This window comes from Penicillium vulpinum (genome assembly GCF_028829585.1).
Source record: "Penicillium vulpinum strain IBT 29486 chromosome Unknown utg000001l_segment0_segment0, whole genome shotgun sequence".
NCBI lineage: Eukaryota > Fungi > Ascomycota > Eurotiomycetes > Eurotiales > Aspergillaceae > Penicillium > Penicillium vulpinum.
In genome coordinates, this window is record NW_026643241.1 from 3668531 (window position 1) to 3687879 (window position 19349).

The 19349-nt window shown below is 47.3% G+C and overlaps 8 protein-coding genes across 8 annotated transcripts; 3 read left to right on the forward strand and 5 right to left on the reverse strand.

The window, feature by feature from the left end:
• Nucleotides 1-639: 639 nt before the first annotated feature.
• On the forward strand, nt 640-2496 carry N7479_001324 (uncharacterized protein; the record flags this gene model as incomplete). The annotated part of the gene is made up of 4 exons (XM_057249021.1): nt 640-819; nt 870-945; nt 999-1309; nt 1360-2496. Coding segments are annotated over 4 exons (1704 nt in total), but the record flags the coding sequence as incomplete, so codon positions are not given.
• An 809-nt stretch (nt 2497-3305) lies between these two features.
• Nucleotides 3306-4967, reverse strand: N7479_001325 (uncharacterized protein; the record flags this gene model as incomplete). The annotated part of the gene is made up of 1 exon (XM_057249022.1): nt 3306-4967. The coding sequence occupies one exon, from the start codon at nt 4965-4967 to the stop codon at nt 3306-3308; it is 1662 nt and encodes a 553-aa protein (XP_057113454.1).
• Nucleotides 4968-5010: 43 nt separating this feature from the next.
• On the reverse strand, nt 5011-6852 carry N7479_001326 (uncharacterized protein; the record flags this gene model as incomplete). Its single annotated transcript, XM_057249023.1, has 3 exons — nt 5011-5989; nt 6045-6487; nt 6541-6852. The coding sequence occupies 3 exons, from the start codon at nt 6850-6852 to the stop codon at nt 5011-5013; spliced, it is 1734 nt and encodes a 577-aa protein (XP_057113455.1).
• A 1130-nt stretch (nt 6853-7982) lies between these two features.
• On the forward strand, nt 7983-9562 carry pfa4 (putative palmitoyltransferase with autoacylation activity Pfa4; the record flags this gene model as incomplete). Its single annotated transcript, XM_057249024.1, has 5 exons — nt 7983-8356; nt 8406-8577; nt 8625-8924; nt 8991-9069; nt 9123-9562. Coding segments are annotated over 5 exons (1365 nt in total), but the record flags the coding sequence as incomplete, so codon positions are not given.
• Nucleotides 9559-10510, reverse strand: N7479_001328 (class I SAM-dependent methyltransferase; the record flags this gene model as incomplete). Its single annotated transcript, XM_057249025.1, has 3 exons — nt 9559-10060; nt 10125-10414; nt 10466-10510. 3 exons carry the CDS (start codon nt 10508-10510, stop codon nt 9559-9561), a joined length of 837 nt encoding a protein of 278 aa, XP_057113457.1.
• Nucleotides 10511-11228: 718 nt separating this feature from the next.
• N7479_001329 (uncharacterized protein) lies at nt 11229-13074 on the forward strand (the record flags this gene model as incomplete). Its single annotated transcript, XM_057249026.1, has 8 exons — nt 11229-11311; nt 11371-11444; nt 11471-11595; nt 11651-11676; nt 11728-11842; nt 12197-12584; nt 12644-12927; nt 12982-13074. The coding sequence occupies 8 exons, from the start codon at nt 11229-11231 to the stop codon at nt 13072-13074; spliced, it is 1188 nt and encodes a 395-aa protein (XP_057113458.1).
• Nucleotides 13075-13964: 890 nt separating this feature from the next.
• On the reverse strand, nt 13965-17227 carry N7479_001330 (putative UDP-glucose,sterol transferase; the record flags this gene model as incomplete). Its single annotated transcript, XM_057249027.1, has 7 exons — nt 13965-14167; nt 14240-14378; nt 14437-15208; nt 15259-16026; nt 16086-16322; nt 16379-17015; nt 17074-17227. 7 exons carry the CDS (start codon nt 17225-17227, stop codon nt 13965-13967), a joined length of 2910 nt encoding a protein of 969 aa, XP_057113459.1.
• A 577-nt stretch (nt 17228-17804) lies between these two features.
• On the reverse strand, nt 17805-19246 carry N7479_001331 (uncharacterized protein; the record flags this gene model as incomplete). The annotated part of the gene is made up of 5 exons (XM_057249028.1): nt 17805-17986; nt 18051-18213; nt 18282-18619; nt 18687-19012; nt 19065-19246. The coding sequence occupies 5 exons, from the start codon at nt 19244-19246 to the stop codon at nt 17805-17807; spliced, it is 1191 nt and encodes a 396-aa protein (XP_057113460.1).
• Between the last annotated feature and the right edge of the window lie 103 nt (nt 19247-19349).

Genomic DNA, 19349 nt, shown 5'->3' on the forward strand with positions numbered 1-19349 from the left:
AAATCTCATCATATTCAAAGTCCAAGTTCATGATATCATAAGGCACAGCAACGTATTTCAGTTTTGAATGAAGTCAACAGATGTAGGCATGACCGCGATTAAGATCTTACCAAACCGCCCTAGCCCAAATCAGAGGGTTGTCTAATACCAAAAGAAGAAAGGCAACCAAACTGAAACAGACGAGACGTCATGAAATCGATGCAATTATCCGAGTCCGACTGGGGACGGCGAGGAATTGTGCCGACTGTTGGCAAGCCAACTGGTTTGCTGCAGCCACATTCAAACGCTAACCAGAGCTATCGTGGAGACCCTTGAGAAATATCTCCCCGTGTATAACATGAAGATTTAGGTAATAGCTAGCGTATTCAATATTTCTGATCCACGACCGAGTAGTATTTCGTCCTATTCTAAACTGTACACGGGATCTTGTCAATTCCGCGTGGAGTAGACGTTTGTTTTACTACATACCATTTATCTACCTACAATGTAAATCCCCATTTCAATTTTTTGTTTTCTTTTGCAATATATGCTCTAAACCATTAAGTCCATTTTGAGCGTTGCATCTACCTTCTGACTGCTAGATTGTCGTCGTCATTCCTGATATTCATCATGTCGGACTCAGATTTTCCATTCTATAGACCCGGAAGGTCCGAATATTACGATAATATGAGCAGAGCATCTTCAGATGTGAAAAGGAGAAGAAAATTGGACGATGAAAAATTTGCTTTGGGCCGAAAGGGAATCCTAGTATTCTTTACTTTGTCTGTTCTCACCTTGATGGCCGCTTTGGATGGCACTTCGCTATCTGTTGCTTTACCTGTCAGTACTTCAGCGAGTTAATCTGATGTCTTAAAACTTACTAGGCCTAGGAAATTGCGAAAGAACTCAATGGAACAGCCATCGAAGCATTCTGGAGTGGAACTTCGTTCCTGCTGTGCTCGACAGGTAAGTGATGTTATGCTTCCACGATACTATCAACCCATTTAACATTCCCCTAGTATTCCAACCAAGCTTCGCCTCCTTCTCTAATATTTTCGGCCGTCGACCTATGATCATGATCTCCCTTATATTTTTCTGTGTCGGCGCGATAATCTCAGCAATTGCCAATAATTTTACTTACATGTTGATCGGTCGATCAATCCAAGGTGTCGGCGGAGGCGGCATTATATCTCTAAGCGAGGTCATCATAACTGATCTTGTCCCTCTGCGATGGCGTGGTCAGTATTTCGGTATCCTCAGTGCTATGTGGAGTGCTGGGTCCGTTACGGGACCTATTCTTGGTGGCGGATTCTCTGAAGATGTGTCTTGGGTAAGTTGGTGTACGGTGAACCCGCAATTATCCATGCTGACTATGAGCAGAGGTGGATCTTTTATATCAACTTCCCATTTATCGGGGTCGGCGGAATTCTCGTGATATTATTCTTGAACCTCAAGCTTGCCCCCAGTTCATTAGTCGAGAAGCTCCGTCGGATCGATTATCTCGGTACCGTGCTATTCGTTGGAAGCATGTCGTCCTTCTTAATTCCCCTCAGCTGGGGTGGTATCTCATACGACTGGGACTCGTGGCACACACTTGTACCTCTTTGTGTAGGAGGAGTTGGGCTTATTGTTTTCGGATTCTACGAGTATTACTTTGCCTCCGATCCGATTGTCCCACCTGTGATATTCCAGAACCGCACGGCAATAGCTTCTTTCATTGGGAGTGTTTTGCAGGGTTTGATTCTATGGTGTGCCCTCTATTATCTCCCTCTGTATTATGAAGCAGTGAAGGGGTATAGCCCCATTATCTCGGGTGTTGCTCTATTCCCCGAGACATTCACTGTCGCTCCAAGTGGGATGGTAGCCGGCGTCTTGATCACGAGAACTGGCCGTTACAGATGGGCTATCTGGGTTGGATGGGCCTTTTCAACTATTGGACTTGGTTTGATGTGTCTGATCAAGGCGGATACCAGTATGCTCGGTTGGATCTTCCTCAACATTGTGCCCGGTCTTGGATTAGGGATCCTCTTCCCGTCTCTTGGCTATGCAGTGCAGGCCTCGACAGAACCTGAGAACCTCGCCATAGCGGTTGCCATGTTTAGTTTCTTCCGTGCTCTCGGCCAAGCTATCGGCGTTGCTGTCGGCGGTGTCGTCTTCCAGAACCGCATGTTCGCCAATATCTCGAGGTATTCTGCTCTCGCTCCTATGGCTGAGGCGTACAGCAAGGATGCTGCGGGGTTGGTCCAAGTTATCAAGGCAATGGCGGATGGCGCTGACAAGATGAATCTGAAAGAAGCGTATACAGACAGTTTACGCACGGTGTGGATCGTCTGTTGTGGGATTTCGGGTGTGGCGATGCTGATCAGTTTCTTGACGGAGCATTACGATCTTGACCGTGCATTAGAGACGAATCAAGGTCTTTGCGATTATGATGATGAGTCCATCAACAGTTTGAAGGACTTGGAGATGAGGAGAGACCGGAGAATAGTCATAGAGCATCGACCTTGGGCGTGGTAGTGGATGCTCTTTTCCGACATAATTGATGGAGGCCTATAATGTACAAAGCAATGACGCTTACTGATGTTGATAATCGAAGTCTTCACGCATATCATAAGACGATTCACTTGATCAAAGTCCAACACGAATCAAAGTCTTGATCCCTTCGACTCTCTTAGTAGTCTGTCAGGCCTCAACAGCATCCTTCAAAATCCAGAGTTCTACGAGGGCAGTCTGTTAAACTACGTGTCATGAAGGGGTCTGCGTTGAAGTAGACGTGTATCATGAAAATGTGAGACGATTGAGGAGCTAAGAATGCTAAGGGGGGGGGGAAAGCCCAACTACTATGATACTCAACACTACCAAGGGTGCAGAAACGTAAATCAATGCACCTGTTTAGCCGCTGGGCTACGAGCTGTTTTACAGATAAGTATAGGTATTACAACCGACATAAGGGCAGCGGAAAGGTTGTTGGCTCGTAGGGAGCAAACCTCGGAAGACATTATTCGACTGAGGGACAGTGAAGAAACAATACAATACGGATAATTTGATATGGGGAGGTTTAATCGTCCAAGCTAGAAATGGTGGCCATCCTACATAGGGCAGTAATACGGGACAGTGCATGGCATTTATACATATTGCTGCAAGTAGCCGAAAGAAACAAAAACAGTGTTGGGCAAAAATTATCGCCAACTTAGGAAGCTGAACTTCATTCGTGATCTCGTCTCACGAGAATAAACATAAAGCATTACACCAGTAACAAAAACAAAAGGTCGTGACATCGTAAAAGGGACATGATAAATGGCAGAAGAAGAAAAAGGCAGATTCAATCAACGACCAAGTGTACGTAGCCGGTCTTTGAGTATATCCATTTCTTTATCGTATCCCATCCCAACGTGCTTTTCCTCTAGCTCCCGATCGCTATCTTTGAGCATTACGGACCGATATTGGCCATCGCCATCGGGTGCTCCGACAGTCACCCAGACAAACTTCGTTCCAGGGCTATTAGGCTGCGAGCGCTCCTGCGTTCCTTGCCAGAATGCTTCATCGGGCATGGATTTATCAGAAGAGGAGTCAATTGAGGGAGGACGACCTCCAAGCCGCCCGAACTTGATCCATACTCTCAGAGTGTCTTTGATGAAGGCGATTTTCTGAATGAAGGCATTTGCATCGAGGATATCCCGGATACGGTCTTCGGTAGAATTGATGGAATCTCCGTTTGCAATGCTCAGGAAGGTGGCAGCCTCGTCGGAGGCCACGGCCCGAGTGTCAAATCCTGCTGGATGCATCTTGCCTTTTGAGGCGAAGAATCGAGCAGCAGAGGACGAGAGGTGGTAGAAGTCGATCCAGGGGGATGAGCTACGGGTGCGGCCGGGAGAGATTACCAGCTTTGTGTGGTCGGGGAAGTTGAATTGGAAGGCTCCGTCTCCGAAACCCCAGATTCCGACATTGCCCAGGCGCTGGTAGAATTTGACAAACTGAGCACTGTTGTGTTCAGGCAGGTCTTCGTCCATGATGCCTTCGTCGCCATGTCGACCAAGGGCCCCGATCATGTATTTACCGAACTGGTCCACAAGTTTCATCCGCTTGATTTTCTCTGCATCGGCTCGTTCGAGGTCGGTTCCTGTGTTGCTGCGAATTCTCATTGCCTTTGAGCTTTTGACATCGAAGAGTGAGGGCGGGATCAATGCTCGTCGGATGCCGCGGCATCCTAGCAAGTCATCGTCACGGTTCTCATAGAATTCAACGGCAGTTCCAGTACGAGGAACTAGCTGATCAGCCTCGGAGTAGTAAATCGGTTTTTGTTTGCCATCCGTGACGCTACGCGCTTTTCGGCGGATGTGTCTCTCGCCATCTCGAATCACAACACTCGTCGCCGGCTGCCCGTTTTCTCCCTTAAAAACACATCCAACACTGCCATCATCCAGAACGTATCCAATACCATAACGGTTGGTGTAGTCCACCCATTTGATAACATAGGCATGAGGCTGTTTCCGTGCTCCTCCTCTGCGCCTACTTGGTGCGTGGTTGACCAGGTTGGTCAGCATGAGACGCAAGTCAGTGTTGACTTCAGTCAACGAAGTCCTAGGTAGAAGCTTGCAGGCATCTTCTGCGTGGAAGAGAGGACTAAGCCCCAAACTCGAACGTGCCCTGCCACTGGCTGTCTTGCTGTTAGACCGAGCAATACCATTGGAATCTGATCGGCCAAGCCCATTAGATTCGGCGGAAGACTTAGACTGTGCCAGTGAAGATCGAGCGGACTCTTCAATGGGGCTGTCTCTCCGTCTATCGCCTTGTCCGACACTAGCGCCGAGGTCTGCTCTGGATATAGACCGTAAGGATGTCTGACGGGTGATCACTTTTCGCTCTTCCGGCCGGGCAGACGACTGCCGTTCTCTAGTTGGGATGGAAGGCTGCATCAACTCCTGGTCAGCGGCTGCCAATCTGCGAGACTGAGAGCGTGTTTTGCCTACAGTCAAACCTGATGGCATGCTTGTGGATTTGGCTAATTGTGGGGCAATATCAATGTCATTGCTACGCAGCGCCGTTGCTTGCGATGCAGATACCATCCTTCGTGTCCGAATAGGACGCTCTGCCAAGCCTCCAGTTGGCACGTCCGCAGCGGAAGGGGGTTTTGGCTCGGCTTGAGATATATCTCGATATGGCCTGGAGGATAGAGTAGGGGGGATCACCGATTCCAGGGGCCCTCCGGGGAGAGATAGGAGGCACTCGCGCTTGCTGGCGTAGCGTTGCGGCATGACTCTGTCCTTCCATTCGGCGTTGTTGAGCAGCTGCGAGGGCGGCACTGGTCCGTGATGCTGCCATAGGATTGGGACGAATGGAAACACTCCGCTGGGACATAGTGCTGCTGTTAAGCATAGACTCCTCACTCCGGATTACCTTTCGGGAACTCTCCAGGAGACACCAATCTCCTTCGAGGTCATGGGGCCATCGGTAAACATAATCTGCCGACAAGGGTATTATTGGTCGTAGACCTCTGGAGTCCTCTACATCACACTCAGAAAAGGCCGACTTTGAGCAGTTTCTCCCAACAGATTTCCGAGCCGTTCCGTCAGGCTTACGTCCCACGCCGCAGAGTGAGTAGAAGGCAGCTTTGCAAGAATGATATCGCTGGGCGGGGTCGTCCACCTGGTACACATAGGCTCGGAGCTTCTCATCCGAGTCCAAGCCATACCCACTTACCACACAATCACCCTGAGGCGAAGCGTCCTTGAGCCATATTGGCTTGTTGAATCGGCATGAGGGGTCCAGCTGACGAGGAATGCACCCATCGTACATGTTGAAAAATGGGTGCTCAACAATGTCATCGGGATCTGGTCGCTCCTCGTCCACTAGGTTCAAACAACGGCTGACTAGGTCCTTTGCTTCCTCGGGAATGTAGTTACTGGATTCTGATTCCTTGGGCCAGACATAATTCAAGTTCTGGACTTTTTTGTAAACTTCATCTTGTGTTTTGGATTGGAATGGCAAGTATCCAGCGAGCATGGCAAAGCTAAAATGCAAAAATTAGTTCATCGATTTCGTGATTCGTATCGCGGCGTTCTTACCATATTACACCCACGGACCAAATGTCAACTTTTTGTGTATGGCCACCTTTGCTCTTGTCCAAAACTTCGGGGGCGATATAGTTGGGTGTACCGCATAGCGTATTCCGTCGCTTCGCATCCTTGTCGGACAAAATCATAGCCGCCAGACCAAAATCCCCAACCTTGATGTTCATGTTGTGATCGAGAAACAAATTTCCCATCTTCAAGTCACGATGAGCGACGAATCGTTTGTGTAGGTATTTTACCGCTGCGCAAAGCTGAATCATGTACCGGCGCACTTCTGGCAAGCTGAAACAGCGTCGTTTTCGAAACATATCCATTACCGACCCGTTCGGACATAACTCCAGGACGACATAGGTGCTGGATTCGAAAGCGAATGCGCGGTGGAACTGGACGATGAAAGGATGGCGCATTTTAGAGTGAATCTGGAGTTCGGTTCGAAACTGCGACAAAAAATTAGGTACTGTTAAATGGTCGGTCTGGAGGCTCGGCATACCTTCTCCTCCATCTTTTTCTGGGGCATCGCTGACTTGACGACCTTCATGGCATACACCCGGCCGTTGCGAGCTAATGTGCCCTCATAACAAACAGCAAAGCCGCCTTTTCCCAAGAATGCGCCTATTGAGTATCGCTCCCCGCCATCTTCCGGCTCTGAGACTACTGACGGCGGCGGATCGGCGTAGCTTTTGGATGTTGCAAGCTTTTGCTTGTTACTTGGAACCACAGCATTCTTATCGAACGCTTTACGATCCATGGCCAGCTTCGGTTTGATCATCTGGTTCGTTGTGCGCGGGGAGAGGGCCTCCATTCTTGGCGGGTCGTCTTTTTTTTCTTTTGGCGGGAATTAGGATAGTATCTGTGGCTGGAAGCGTGTAGCGGAGGGGGTATCGAGCGTGAAGATCATTAAAAAAAAAAGCGACCATGTGGTAGTGTGCGAAGAGTATCAAGTTCCGGCAATATTGGTATCCCTGCAACGAGCAAGTCAGAATTCGCTCCACTGTCGGGAAGCCGAAACCCCTCTCAGTTGACAACGGAACACATAGAAAATAAGAGATATTACTTACCGAAATTCAAAGCGCTAAAGAATTAAAACTGTACAAAGCTCGGAAAACAAATCACAGCACCTCAAGCGAGGGTTGGGGGAGGATGGGAAGTAGAAAGAGTCGGACCATAACAGTTTGCTCAAAGCGGTAATCGATAAACACTGGTTGCTTGGCCCGTTGGATCACGTGAGGGTCGTTGGCCCCTAGGTATCTTCAAGTTTGGTCGACAATTTCTCTTCTATATCGAATACATACATAAATAGCTTTGTCTAAGGTTATTAAGGTATTTCGAAAATTACTGCTCAGCTTTAATCTTGGTGCGTTGCTGGTAGTTTCAAGTGTTATGATGTGTTCTGATATATATTTTAGTTTGTTTACTTTGACGTTTAAACCTTAAAAAACTTATTTTGCTAGCTAACATTAAGACAAACAGAGCCTATATAGTAGTAGGAGAGAGTCTAAGTGCTCAGTACCTACTTTATATCCTTCATATTGCTATGATCACCTATTTCCGAATGATCTAGGCAATTTTATTCAATGAGATGTGCGTGCTCAGAGTATGCTTTTAAGAGTGGATCTTACGGTAGCAAGTAGCATAAACGGGTCTCGACACTATTCCTCCATTTTAGGCCCTATTGAGGTTTGATTTTGACTGAAGTTTGAAATATATAAACCCTATCCACAACTAGAAATGGCGTTCTAAATATAAGAAGGTAGATTCATTCTCAGTGTCGATTTTACGCTACAAAGTATATTCCGTATACGATATTCCACGCGCGAACCTTCGAAGCCTCCACCTGGGCTGGGCTGTCACAGTCTCGTTAGTCAGCACAGCCACACGGACGGCCGTGGACGGGTCCACAGAACAACACGTTCGATTGCATGCCTCTGCAGATTCTCAGTCTTGCTCACTCAAACGGCTAAAGACGCCGAAATGTGGAGCGAGGATTTTTCAATATCCAAGTTCGCGATCCCCGGCGTCAGTGTGCTGATCGCCTTCCTCGCCTACACATCACAGTACTTCTTTCTGCACTTCGAGCCTGTGCCACTCAAAAAGGACGAAACTTGGAAGATAAATATCTTCGCCCTGTGCATCTGGATATGCTATTATCGAACTTGCTTCGTAGATCCCGGTCGGCTTCCTAAAGCCGAACAGCGGCCGAAACCTACAGAGCTGGAAGGTGCCGCACTTGCTGGTCGCCAGCGATGGTGTCGTAGATGCGAAGCTTACAAACCTCCTCGCGCTCACCACTGCAAGACCTGTAAAAGGTTCGATGAGGAATGCCTGCTGTGGAAATTTTTGCTGATCTTCTCCCAGATGCATTCCCAAAATGGATCATCATTGCCCCTGGACTTCGAACTGCGTCTCACATTTTACCCTCCCACATTTCATGCGCTTTCTATTTTATGCGACTGTTGGAATGTCCTATCTAGAGACTCTTCTCTGGCAGCGTGCCTCATTTGTATGGAAGAACAGTCATCTGCCAAGCGTAAGTAAATGAAGTACTTCACCATTCATGTCGCTAATATTGAATAGTATCTTGGCCCCACATTAGGGCAGCTCATCCACTTATTTATACTGCTTGTGGTGAATACCCTTACAGTTTTTGGTCTCTTCGTTCTCCTGCTTAGGAGCCTTTGGTCTATTGGATGTAACACGACTACTATTGAAACCTGGGAAATCGAGAGACATGCTACCCTTGTCCGTCGAGCCCGTGTACTGGGTGGGTATCTTGAGGGTCCTGGGGGAATTCGAGTTCAAATCAAAAAGCAAGAGTACCCATACGACATCGGGATTTGGGCCAACATCAAGCAAAGTATGGGCGGGAGCTCGAATGTAAGTATAACTATTCGTGGTCCAAGTATTCCGGACAAACAAACAAGTAAGCTAATGTTTCTCTAGGTCATAAGCTGGTTTTGGCCATTGGCTGCAACACCCGATCGTCGGTCTGGCTGGGAATTCGAGACCAATGACTTCGAGGGTGAGTGTGTGAGTCGGTATTCTAGCTTGTTGATTACTGATCTTTTCTGTTAGATCCTGGTGTGTCATGGCCACCTCCAGATCCAGATCGAATCCCGATTCCGGCCAGGCTACCAAGTAATATCAACATGCCTACATATGCAACTATTCAAGACGAGATTGATGCCTTTAATCGTCGTAAACAGGAAGATATGAAGCGATTCCAGCGAACTCAGGGTCTACAACGTCGTAAGCCATTTCACGATCGGTTCAAAAAAGATGACCACGCTCAAAGTGATAGCGAAGAGTCCGAAACTGACTCCGGGGGTGACTCAGGCGAGGGTGAAGAGTCCTGGCGAAACGCCGAAGGAGAACGACTACGCGACTTCGGGGTGGATGAGGAAGCAGAATTCTATGATGAGGAAGACATTCCTCTCGGTGTTCTCATTCAGCGACGGAAGCAGCAGCAATCTACCAACCGAACCCTTTCCAACGAAAATCATCTGAATCATTAGATCTTCTTCGCAATGCCCCTCAGTCTCACATATCCCAGCCACTGGCTCCCATCTTCACTACGAGTAACCACATCCTGGAGCACATCGCAAATCTGCCACACTGCAGCATCCCGCTTCTCCTCAGGGAGCACTTCCAAGAACTGGGCGCCCATCAGTCTAACCCATCCCTCCAAACCACCCTTGGCGTCAGTGGTGAGTTTTGTTGGGCGGTACTCGAGCTCAACATTTTCAACCTTGAACCCGATCTCTTCCAGAGCATTTCTCATCCAGGTATCAGATGGAAAGAACCAAGGGCTCGTCTCTCTCGCTTGTTTGACAGGGATACCCTGTTGCACCAGTGCGCAGATAAGGGCTGTCTTAACCTCGGCAACGTTACCATGTCCGCCCATTTCAAACACATATGTGCCACCTGGCTTCAGACAACCGTGGATTGCGCGGAGTGTTGACATGCGCGTCGACTCATCGCGTAAGATCCAGTGGAGGGCTGCGTTGGAGATCCTGTCTGGGTGTTAGAAGTCGAGTTACATACATCTTGTACCATGTATTATAATCAAAGACATACACTTTATCCCATGATCCGTTCACAATGGAGGTTTCTTTCTCCAGGTACCGGCAATCCACAACGCGGAAACTGGCCTTAGGACTTGCGTAGTCTTTGTTGGCAGACTCGATCATGGAAGCAGATGAGTCAATGCCCAAGACGGTCTCTATGGCAGGAAGGAAGTTCGCCGTGAACTTTCCATCGCCGCAACCGACATCAAGGACCTTGTCAGTTGACTTGGGTTCTAGGGAGGTGAGGAGTTTTCCGGTGATTTTCGCGGAATGCACGAAGGATGCAGAGGCGGAATATGCCTAGGCTGTGTTAGCGATGAGAAACACATATTTTCGGGGAATTTTACCTACTTCGGCTGACCAGTGGTCTTTAGGACCCTCGGTATTGGACGCCATGGTTTATTTGACCGATGGGAAGTATGGAGAAGTGGAGAAGTCGTAGTCTTGGCGTGGAATATGGGTGAGGAACAAGCGAAATGCCAGTTAATCAACACGTGGTAATGTTTCAAGAGCTATGTTCTTCGTGGAATTTGCAATGATTTTCATTTTGAAGAGTCGGATAGGCTCTCTTATATGTTTTCTCCGTAGAGTGGACAGTTGTTGGGAGGTAGTATAATGAGGCCGATATCGGACCGGGCATATACTCTGTGAGAAATGCACAGACCTATACTCCGTAAAGCTCTAGAATATTTCGCTCGTCCAATAGTTAGGTGAATCTTTTGGATTTACAGTGAAATCCAAAACTGCGCAGCTTTGTACGGGCTGCACGAGTTTCACTAACCAACCCGATTGAGACATAAGATGTCCATATGCGCAGAAATGACTCTAGAATCACAAAGCCGTGATCAAAAGACATCACCATTTGCCCGTCATACAGTTAACCACTTTCTCTCCCCTTTCTTTCTCGAAATTTTCAGTAATCAGGTCAAGATGCACAACACGCGATGACGTTGGATAAGTGGGTATACCCGTGGACGGCAATGACGGAACGATTTCCCCACTAATTTTCGAAGCAAAATCGCCCTCACCCTTGCACAAATATATTAGAAGTCAGAGCTAGCAAGGTTGCTGCATATTGATACAAAACCACAGCTCCACTAGCCAATCAAAAGCTATGTCTTATCAAGGTCATTGCAATTGCCAGAGTGTTCGCATCACTCTTCCCCAACAACCTCCGAGCTCAGCTGTTTGCCACTGGTATGGGATCTGCTTCGAACTTTGAAATCTCTTATTCCGATGGTCATGTACTAAAATAGTTTTGCGAATGTAGCGATTGTTGCAAGCGATCCGGTGGCGGTCGTCAGTTCATTCCGTGAGGCTGAGCAACAATGTACATTTTGCTTACAACCATTCTAGCATTCTCCGTCAACTACCTTATCTATGAGGATGAATTGACCGTCGACGATCCGAATGCGATATTGAAAAGCTACGAGGACAAGTACTGTGGGGACAAGGAGTGTGTCGGTGGCACTGCTGTTCAGGTAAGAATAGCTCCTTTATCAGTTTCTGAATACTAATATATGAACCTCAAAATAGCGTTATTTCTGCTCCAGCTGTGGCAGGTATGTAATGATTACAAGTCCAGTAATAATAATGACTGACACCCATCATAGCCCAGTGTATACCAAGAACTACAAGGCCCCCGGGAAAGTCTTTCTGAAGGCTACCTTGTTTGACAGCGTTCCTCCTCCTAAGACCGAGGTTTTTATCAATAAGCAATACCAGTGGGTAAAACTTGAGCACACTGGAGAAAAGGAAGAATGATTACAATGAGCTAGAGGAGAGCTCACATGTTCTGAGAAAATGTAAAGAGATGGAATACATGTATTTTGTAGACACTATGCAATTTATTATTCTTTTAATTACTCATTATCCTATTATTGGTCAGCAAATGTATAATCTTATAGTAGGTTGCATTTAGCTAGGGTATATAGCTTTAATCATACATGGAAGCTGTCGCATTTGCTAAGCTAAGGAGTAGATAACCAAAATGCGGGGGATAAAACCACGTCGATCCGTGGAGAACCTGTCTTGACCCTTCACCCATCCCTAGACAGCAGTAAACAACGTATCTCGCAGTAGCCATGCTGTCATCACCAGGCTGGGATTACTTGTGAAAATATGACAGAAGTCCATCCTCAAACTTCTGGTCCTAGACGACCATCCGGTATCATTTTGCGTAACATCCGACCGCGCAACAACGACAACAACTTGGATTCCCACGAAGCGCACGAGCTCCAACAGCTCCAAACACATGAGGACAATGAGCTAGACTACTCAACACCGTCTGCTTCATCCGGTGATGAATATCGTGTTGTAACGCGCCGAACCACATCACGCGCTCTCGCATTGCGTGCCGATGCGCAACGCCGCCGACAAGCTCGAAAGGGGCCTTGGGGAAAGCTCATTCGGATTTGGACGCACAATGTTACTCTAACTGTTCCACATAAGAGTAGTCGAGATTACTTCGGTGCGTGCGACTGCGACTGCAGCTTGCCGAATGTGCATAATACTAACCCTGCATCGCAGCTTTGGAGAGAACATTCCTCGCGTATATCCGGACCTCCATCGCCGTCACCCAGCAAGGCGTGCTGATCGCGCAGCTTTTTCGTCTGCAGGCGGCGGATGCGTTGGCGGACCGTCTTGGATTTCGTCAGGTTGGTACACCCCTCTCGGTCGCGTGTTACTGTGTGGCTATTCTCGTGGCTTTGGTTGGAGCCTATCGATTTTGGAGGCAGCAGAGTGCTATTGCTAGGGGTAAGATCTATGCTGGAGGATGGGAATTGAACACTGTGGGGATATTAATGGGTTGTGTAAGTGTGATGCAAATGCTTTCTGGTCTTGGAGGTGTAACTGACACTGGCTAGATCACCCTAACGGTGTTGATTGTGTCCACTGCTATCATAATTGAGCTTGATATAGGCTCATCTGTATTTGTTCGACAAATATTGGGCAGGTGAGTGGCGAAAGTGGAATCAGTTCGCATTAAGCCTCTCTTGGCACCTCTAGTCATTATCAGCCTTATAGCTAGGCTAAGCAAATACGATTCTAATAATTGACGACTAAAACGATGTTGCATAACAGAGCCATGATTCACCAAGAACGGTGTTTAGGGGCTAAGACTAGCTGGAATACAATATAGAAACTCTTCTCTATTGACTTATTTCCCTACTCTTATATATGAAAACCAATTAGATGATCCTTTAATGTCACTTGGTCCACATATTGCGCCCGATGGAGCAATAATAAGGTACCCGACTGGGGCCAAGTCCGTCTGAACCCACGCTTTCTTCTTGGCATTCAAGGTCCCTCGTATTCACCCGATTCTGCGGTATCCAAGTTGCTTGATAAAGACCATTCCTCAATTTGGACCGAGCAAGCTATAGCTAGTGAACTGCAGGATGGTAGTGAACCTCGATTATATGAACTGATCATGCCGACGGCTATGTGTATGATAATTGGTCAGAAGCGGAAGCGCGAGCTTCTCCTGGCATTACTTACACTAGCTGCAGAAGGGGTAAGTTCGTTTTAGAGCAAACTGCAATATCGCATAATGCATTATTTTGCATTTATTCAAGTCTTTTGAACAATACAGATATCTCTTCGTCGTGTTTCGTTTCTCACGAGCTACCCTTGAGGAAATCTAGTTTGTAGATAAAGCAAAATATTTTCAAAGTGGAACAATTATATCGTTTGATTCAGTTCGTGAACTTCTTATGTTATTAAATAGTTAAGATAATGCATATATGTACAGGAATACAATCCTTCCACTGTTATCGTACATGAGGGGACTGCTGATATGAGAAGAGTTTGGTGAGCGTAATGTGGTTTAGTTGTTCGAAAGGTCTCGTCAGTAAGAGGCACGAAGTTCTTCTTCAAGAACGTGCCATTTTCTAGCAACCTCTGCACGTTCGTCAGGGGTAGATGCTTGCATATCTTCAATACCTTGCGCTATCCGAGATGCCATAATGCCAAGCTCCTGGGACCTGCCTAAAGATTTTTGCAGCTTTCTGCGAAGCCCAACTAAGGGATATCCAAAGAGTCCCCAGAGACCTAGAAGAATTTGAGTCAGAATGAGACGCGGAAGGTAAAAAAGCGAGTGAGTGACGCATAGCGTTAGCATACCTGCTGGGGGCTTAAGGAAAACACCGCCAATTCCTTTCCCAATTCCCTTAAACATCCCTTTCGCTCCTTGATGCTTGGCACCATACTGAGGCTGGGTAATCAGGCCCGTGATACCGTAGTAAAATCCATCTCGAAATTCCTATAGAAAGTTCAAAAATCAGTTCGGACCTTGTGATCGCCGAGAACGGGCGACATACCGTTCCAGCTGCGTGGAGTCCACTCCGGAAACCAACAACTTTCGGTGTGTCTGTGACCATTTGGTCATGGTACAGTTTCGGCGCATTGTGGAATCCTTTGGACATGCTAAGCGTAAGGTCTGTTGGGAGCCAAATTAAGCTTTTCAAGAATTTCTTCGACATTCGACTGCTGTGATTGCGTATTTCGTAGATAACACCAGTCCCCTGAGGTGACTCTAGATAGCTCAAGAGTTCTGATTGATCAAGCGGCAGGCCCTGTTTCTGGCCAACGGCACTAGCTGATAAATTATTGTTCATTTTGTTGTATCTCGCGTTGTCGGCCGCATCGTCGTTCGTATCGAGGCTTATCCCATCATCATTATCGTCATTTGACCCACCAAGTCCTTGGCACTGACCAGGCCCATAATACTCAGCAGGTTCGCGATACTCGGCAGGCTGATAGTTTTCGGCAGGCTGTTGGTGCTCGGAAGGCTGATAATTTGCAGCAGGCTGTTGATACTCGGCAGACTCGTGATACTGCTCCTCATCACTACCCAGGCTTGAATCTTGACTTCTGCGGTGTTTCCTCCGCCATGAAAATCTTCTCGAGGAATCATTCTCCTTACGAGTCTGACCTATTGCACGACCAGCGGTGACAAAATCTGTAAAGATTTCATAAGGCACCTCACCGATCCCGGTTACAAAGTTTGCAATGGCCCCGATTAGCACCTGAGCTCCTGCGCTGACAGGGCCTACAGGATTGCGGTATGTGTCATATTCGGATGTTCGGTGTCTGCATAGCTGATTAGTTGTCCGAAAATAACTTGCTGAAGGCCAACGTACAAAGCAATATTCTCTGGTTTGATGGCCCCCATTTCAACCAGTACTGCTGCAGCAAACGCACTGAGCCCGATGGAAGTCTGGTTAATGTGCCACACAGCCGGACGGGTGGGACATATTGCGCATCGTAAAGTCTTCAACTTGAGATGCCTATGGAAGCTGCGCACTCCATCCTGCACACCAGATTCTGTCTGCATCTTCATCGCAATTTTTTGCGCTTTCTCTTGGGTTGAAGGTTTTAGTGCCGTCTTGATGGCATCGGTCAACTTTTCAACTGTTAGTTGCTTGTAAGGCACAGGCAAAGGCCCGGCCCCAGCTGCCGCAACGATTCCTCCCCAGAACTGTTGATCACCAAAGAAGGGGACGATAATGGTTGGACGTCCAAGAGCAAGCCCTGCGGCTGTGGTACCCGCACCACCATGGTGAATTACGCATGATACATGCCGGAATAACCAGTCATGTGGTACGCTGCCGATGATGAGGATATTATCTGGCACATCGACCTCGTCGACTCCGAGGTTTCCCCAGCCTTTTGAGATGATTGCACGCTGGCCGGCGTTCTTTATCGCTTCGAACACGATCTGGGTTAGTTTGATTTGATTTTCCACCACAATAGAGCCGAATCCAACGTAGAGTGGAGTGGGTCCTGCTTTAAGAAAATCGGCGATCTCTTTCGGGGGTTTATAGTCTGACTCTGAAGGTAGCACGCTGAACCCACAAATATCGATATGATCAGCCCAGTCACGGGGCTTTGGCAATAATGCTGGCGACCTGAAGCAAAACGTAATTAGTGAATGATTCGAATGCGCCGACTTCTAGTTAGCCCATACCACAGATATGAGAATGGAATACCGAGGCGCTGGGGTAAACTTGGCGCTGTAATTGAATCTAACGGATCAAGTGCGAGACACTTTTTCCGCCACGAGTTGACAAGATCTCCCAAACCTTCCCAAATCATCATATCTACAACGGTATAAGACACGAGGTTTGCAACCGTTGGCTTGCATTCCTGTGGGTGGAGAACTGCTAAAGGATGCGGAAACGACTGGGTAGCCGACCAGGGCATTCTAGGAAATTTCCATTAGGATGTCCCTCAATTTTTTATCCCTGAAAATCAACTCACGTGAACATCATATGAAGTGGAACTCCCAGCCGCTGCGCGCAATGAATATGGCCCAAGCTGGGCGGGTTAGCAATTATTGCATCGGCAACAAACGGCCTTCGACGATAGTCCACCTCGTCACTCCAGGGGTCCTCTTTGATTTGATGCAGATCTGTACCGTCGCCTGTTTCAATGCATGATCTCCAACAGCCGTATATAATTTCCTTCATTTCGCGCCGGCGTTTCTGGATGGCACCGCTGCGAATCGTGCGGAATGCGGGTAATAGGGACGGATTTTGGACCATAAATGCCATCAGTTCCTCGGGATCACCACCTATGTTGAAGAACTCCAAGCCGCCCTCCAGTACAAACTCCCGGAAAATGAGGTGTGTTGCTAGCCGTACGCGGTGTCCATATGCCTTCAACTCTTTGCCTAGCGCAACGAACGGTTGGATATCACCTCGAGATCCGATAACTTGAATGACGATGTTCAGTTTCAGTGGGAAATCTTTCCCCTCATCTTTTGGTATTGGTTCTGGGGTCGGTTCATTCTCTAAAGCCTCTAGGTCTGGTGGCGCAGTTGTTGTTTGGATGCGATTCAATAGGCCTGCGAGCTGTGGCATATGCTCGTTGAGCTTTATATCAAGTCGGCCATCACCTACAAAAGAAAGAGTCACCGTTAGCCACCGTTGGTAACGCGTTGCTTGCTCACGAACTCAAGATTTTAACCCCGCCGTTTCGTCCTTCTCCACTGTGCTTCCGCTCACGGTGCGGGGAGAGAGTCATTGCGATGCTCTCAGGCCAGTCCTCCGATCGGATTGACTCATGGCGACTGGACCTGGGCCTCAAATTTTCTCCTGCCGTGGCCATTCTTGGCGGGAGATTGGCCTGATGTCAAATGAATATTGGCAGGAGGATTAGTGTATGTTACACTAAATTCTAGCAGCAATGAGTATGTTCGCGTGTTAAAATTGACCATAGTTTCCGGGATCAAAGACTATAAAAAAAAGAATATGATCAGCTTTACTCGATGATGTCAGAATAGTCCCAAGTACGGCAGTCTATTACCGCCAGTGCACCCAGTTTAAAATTTTGCCTGCAGTATAATTTTATACATCGATCGGAATAGACTAATTCGCATCGACACCAATTGGGGACCAGCGGTGAACTAAGCGGTCAAGGTTTAGTATGAGAAAATGTGAAGTGGCGGTAATCGACTGCCGTAGTCCCGACCCTTCCCGGATCTTCCACTGTGGGTCTTTGATCGGGATCAGCGCCGACTTGGACCTCGGAAAGTGCCCAGGTGACCCTGATGATCATGCTTAGTCATTGGTTGAATATGCCCCAGCTCCATGGTGGATAGTCCTTTGGGTATTTATCTACCGAGGTAGAATACTATTGGTTTCCCTATTTCGTGTCGAACATTGAAATCCATTTGTAGAACAGATTATGCAGTTGTGGTTCCTGTTTCTTGCATTTTGCTGTATAACAATTCAAGTGCCTCCTCTGCAGTAATGCGATTAGATGGTAGGAATCGCATCAATCCTTGTACCACCTGTAATAAGGGTTGAAGCTCCGGATCGTGTACATTTTCTGCAAACATGCGTTCAAACTTTGATGTTTCGTAGCCTTTGAGCGGAATTAGCAGAAAAATCTTCCAATGTTGTATTGTTTGATATATCAAACTGCTTACCTTCATTTATCTCAAGATTACGGCTAATTTTCGTCTGGATTGTTTTCCACTGAGGCTCCCATTCGATTGGCAGCCTTTCTACAAAATCAATCATTTGGAAGATCAGATATTCGTCCCTGTCAAAATACCGAAATGGATAGTTCGTGAACAAGAAAGCGTAAATCTAGAGTTTGATTTTCCGTAAGTATGTAAACCGAGAAGGATTGAAGGAGAAGGGATATATTCACGTACTATGCAACCTGCACGCCATAAATCGAGGCGATAATCAAAGCGGTCCGTGAAAATTGTCTCAGGTATTCGCAAAATACTCGGCTGAGCTGACTTTTCAGGCTCCTCGCCTGGGAGAAAACTCTCTCCCATATCAATAAGCCGGATGTCTTCCTCGTCCTCGTCTATAAAATCGATCCATTCCGCTGCCTTCACCAACTGGGTCGGCAATCCGTTGTCCAAAGGCGAGCCATCAATATAGGCCAGCGACTCGATTTCTAGTAGCCCAAGAACATCTAGAACATCTTTCTCATGATTCAGCATATTATTGCAAGGAAATGCGATGTTACGGCCGCTGATATCTAAGCAATAAGAGGTTAGCACAATTACGTCACGCTACAAAAGCCGCATAGGAAAGAATGCTCCTACCACCATGGCACATCCCAATACTGTGAATAAATTTGATAGCCTTTAAGAGTTGCATAGACATTCGAAGTATGTCTTCCGGATTGAGCTTGTCATTCCCCTCGGAATATTCTGTGAGGACCATATCAAGTGTAGGGCCAAGTAATTCAAATACAAGACATTGAAGAGCTCCGTTAGGGCCATCGTGGGTAAAGTCATCAAGCAGCTGAACAATATGGTTTGAAGAAAGGTTTCCGCCGGAATGCTTTTCGAGAAACTTCAGGTTTTGTAACTCGTTCGATTTTGACGAATCTGCGATCATGACTTTCAACGAGACCCATTGATTTTGACTGGCATCGTATTAGCCATGTCTTGGCAAAATAGTTAGGTTGATGATCTGACTCCTTATCTTTCGCAAGCCACACAGTCGAGAATCCCCCATACCCCAACTTATAGTGGGTTTCGTAAAGACCATTCTTAAAGGTATCACCAAGTGTAACTGGGTGATATCCCCCGGGTTTGTGTTTTGACAGTTTCTCCTGGGTATAGAGAAGATTATTCTGGCAGAATAAAGACAAATCCATGTTCGGATGTTTGACAAATGAGAGTAGAGACTTGGAGGGAGAGGACGTCATGGGCTGAACTGTCATGTGCCGCAAATAAGTCTTGCCTAGTGCGGGAGGTGCG